This window comes from Lolium perenne, chromosome 4, assembly GCF_019359855.2.
Source record: "Lolium perenne isolate Kyuss_39 chromosome 4, Kyuss_2.0, whole genome shotgun sequence".
NCBI lineage: Eukaryota > Viridiplantae > Streptophyta > Magnoliopsida > Poales > Poaceae > Lolium > Lolium perenne.
The window spans coordinates 366,950,425-366,954,282 of record NC_067247.2 but is presented as its reverse complement, the minus strand read 5'-3'; the positions used below and the strand labels follow the sequence as shown (position 1 = coordinate 366,954,282).

The window sequence follows — 3,858 nt, the reverse complement described above, 5'->3', positions numbered from 1 at the left end:
GGAAGTATACTTAAGCATCATTAAACAAGCATGTAGTTAGTGTGGAGGACCATGCATGTAGGTGAGCGTGTATACCGTACACTCCGCTGTCAACGGTAGCTGCACGCCGAGTATCGCGCTTTGCACTAGAAAAACAAGTGTGTGCATCGGCTAGATCCACTACCAGATTTATAATCAACAATTAGTAGTCCGAGGCTACACTATACTCCAAGTAGTACAAGTTACTTCCAATAACGCCACAGCACGCAATGTGTATAGCTAGCGGGAGTGTTCTTGACGAGAAGCAAGCAGCTCCTCACTCTCGTCAGCAGCAGCAAGAGGCTTCGTCTTCCTCCTATCAGGACGCCTAGTCATGGGGAGTAGTAGCTAGCTAGTACTACGCTCCGGCATGCCCGTTGGCGTGGTGGCAAACTCGATCATAAAGCTGGTGAGCCACGCAATGTATATTCAACCATCTCTTTGATCCAAAGTTAGAATCAATGTCGAGTTGCTTTGATGTTTTGTTTGCACTTTACTTCGTCATTTATCGTAGTAATGGTCTTTGCTGATCGCGTTCTTTGCATGAACTTCCAGCTGATCCAATCTGCACAGAAGGGCTGCCGTGCCCGGCGGCGACGGGCCGAGGGGCTGATGAAGGAGGTACCGGTGGATCAGAAGACGGCAACCGCGGCACCGCCCCTCCGGTTCATGGTGGTGCTCGTGGCCGTCGGATGGATCTCCTTCCTCTACTACCAGTTCTCGGTGCTGGCCGGCTATGGCCAGGCGCCGCTGGTGGCCGGTGGCCGAAGCGACAGCGCCGACCCGTGCCGAGGGCGGTACATCTACGTGCACGACCTGCCGCCGCGCTTCAACGCCGACATCCTCCGCGACTGCCGCAAGACCAAGGACCACTGGCCGGACATGTGTGGCTTCGTTAGCAACGCCGGTCTCGGGCACCCGCTCGCCGACCCGATCGACAAGGTGTTCACCGGCCAGAACGGGTGGTACGGCACGCACCAGTTCGCGCTCGACACCATATTCCACAACAGGATGAAGCAATACGCGTGCCTCACCAACCAGTCATCAGTCGCCGACGCCGTCTTCGTCCCCTTCTACGCCGGCTTCGACTTCGTCCGTTACCACTGGGGCTACGACAACGCCACCAAGGACGCCGCGTCGGTGGACCTGACCCAGTGGCTCATGCGCCGGCCCGAGTGGAGGCGCGCGGGAGGGCGCGACCATTTTCTCGTCGCCGGCAGGACGGGGTGGGACTTCCGGCGGAGCACCAACATCAATCCCAACTGGGGTACCGACCTCCTCGTCATGCCGGGCGGCCGGGAGATGTCGGTGCTTGTGGTGGAGTCGTCTCTCGTGCACGAGCGGGAGTACTCCGTGCCATACCCGACGTACTTCCACCCAAGGTCGGACGCCGAGGTGCGACGGTGGCAAGACAGGGTGCGGGGCCTGGAGCGGCGGTGGCTCATGGCGTTCGTCGGCGCGCCGCGGCCGGACAACCCGAAGAACATCCGGGAGAAGATCATCAAGCAATGCACGGCGGCGCCCGGCGCGTGCGCCCAGCTGGGCTGCGCGTTCGGCAGCAGCCAGTGCCACTCCCCCTACAAGATAATGCGGCTGTTCCAGACGGCCACCTTCTGCCTGCAGCCCCCCGGCGACTCGTACACGCGGCGGTCGGTGTTCGACTCAATGGTCGCCGGCTGCATCCCAGTGTTCTTCCACCCGGTGTCGGCGTACCTGCAGTACAAGTGGTACCTACCCGAGGACCACGCCAAGTACTCGGTGTTCATCACGGAGGAGGACGTGCGGACGGGCAACGTGAGCATCGAGGGGGTGCTCCGGCAGATCCTGCCGGAGACAGTGGAGCGTATGAGGGAGGAGGTCATCAGGCTCATCCCCACGATGTTGTACGCGGACCCGAGGTCCAAGCTGGAGACTGTGAGGGACGCATTCGACATCGCCGTCGACGGCATCATCGGGAAAGTAACGGCGGCGCGGAGGAACGCAGCGGGGGCTGTCCATCCTATAGATACCACGTTGGTCTCATCGTCATGGCAAGGTTTAGATTCCAGGCGGGGGAAATAGGAGAGTAGCAAGTATGGGTTATTTTTTCAATCGACACTTATAGACCTTGTGTAGAAACATTTCCATTCCATGTATTTACTCGAATCTTAGCATTTAGATTAAATATCTTCTAACAATCGGCTTACAAATACATGCATCGTTTCTAACATCGGTTTATCAACTGCATTTTCCATTCCATGCATTTTACCAATTGGCCCGAGAAATAGTCAAATAAGCCGGGAAATGACGATAGCTGCATTTGAGAGAAATACTTTTATCCTATGCACGGAAGATTCGTATTGCTTGGTTCATATGAGAGGTCCCGTGCATTCATATGACAATCTCATATTGGATCAACTCTTGTTTTGATATACCTCTTGTGCTTGAAGGCATTGCTTGGTTTTAGGGACGAGCTTCTCCGGGACGAAGGGTGAGTCGTGGAAGTAGAATCCATCCCACTCCTTTAGTCCTTTTGAGGTTTCATGTGCATACAAGCATTGAGAGTGAGCTTCCTGGTCGAGGATGTGCGCACCATCGTCTCCTCGTAGGTTCTTGCACTAGCGCACAAACACCTCTTACACTTGGTAGCTTGGCGGTCGGTGGCAATGAATTTCACAGCATCGACCCGTCCCTTCCCATTTGGTTTATGTGCATCCTCTTCATAAAAAAAAACCTCTCAAGTGTGATCCAATCCACCCGTGGTGATGGTGCATAGATGGGTTTGCTGATGTAGACGGCATCTCAGTCTTCATTTTCAGGATCAGAGTAGTCTAAAGAGTGTCCCTTCTTCTTCGGGATACAACCTTTAGCTTCGCGGCCATCGCCTTCCATTGACGATGTCTGGAAACTGTCCCAAGAAGGAGCCATGAGGCCAAGAGGTTTGCCTTAGACTAGAACGGGGTAGAGCATGATGTAGATGGGATCTCTTGGTATGAAAAGAAAACAACTCTTGGAGGTGTATATTAAGGGGTTAGTGTTTTTCCATAAGTCAACCAAGAAAATAATAACAACAGAAAAGAAAATAAATAATTGCTTTGGAAAATCAGGCACCGTAACGACCACATGTACAACGGGTTGCTCGTGCCATACCCAAAGTTCCGTGAAAATTACAAATTAGAAGTGATACAGAAACTTACCTCTTCCAGGTATAGGCGGGATGCACCAGTACTGTGCCACCGTACTGTGAGTTACTGACTTCGGTACTCTTTTGTTTTCAACAAAGAAAAAGAACCCATGATTTGTAGATGTTTCAACAACCATGGGCACTGTTGTATCCCACCATACCGTCCTGCCATACTGTATATCCAATTACTACAGAAGGGTCGCTAAGTTTCAAATAATAGGTTTGAAATCGCCTCACAACCCTCGTTCGGTTGAACTTGATAACTTATATCATTTTGCTAGTTATTCTTTACACAAACATGTAGTTTCAAAGGTGTGGAAGACTTCAAATTAAATCAGGTATTGCAGTCTATATCTTTAATGAATGATTATATATTTTTAAATTAAATCAGGAATTGCAGTTGCCCTTGTTTATTTTATCGCCTCGCGCTTCATGAACAAGAAAACCCTATTCCTCAAGTTGATATCTTGTTAGGGGACGAGAAAGAGTCTAAGCTTGAGGATGTTTATGAGTGCAAATTAAGTAGTGTTTTTGTTGAGTTTTTTGCATTAGTAGTAATAGAATTTTGGCATTTTACCACACTCGCGCACACCTTTTCTACTTGTCTCACCAGGATCCCGAAAATCAAGAGGTTAATGAGGAAATCAATTCAAGAGAGGTCATTTTAGGCAGAAATA

The 3,858-nt window shown here is 51.1% G+C and overlaps 1 protein-coding gene across 1 annotated transcript; it reads left to right on the top strand.

The window, feature by feature from the left end:
• Window positions 1–212: 212 nt before the first annotated feature.
• LOC127296672 (xyloglucan galactosyltransferase KATAMARI1 homolog) lies at window positions 213–2,225 on the top strand. Its single transcript, XM_051326853.1, has 2 exons — window positions 213–427; window positions 574–2,225. The coding sequence occupies exons 1-2, from the start codon at window positions 389–391 to the stop codon at window positions 2,077–2,079; spliced, it is 1,545 nt and encodes a 514-aa protein (XP_051182813.1). The 5' UTR covers window positions 213–388; the 3' UTR covers window positions 2,080–2,225.
• The last annotated feature ends 1,633 nt before the right edge of the window (window positions 2,226–3,858 follow it).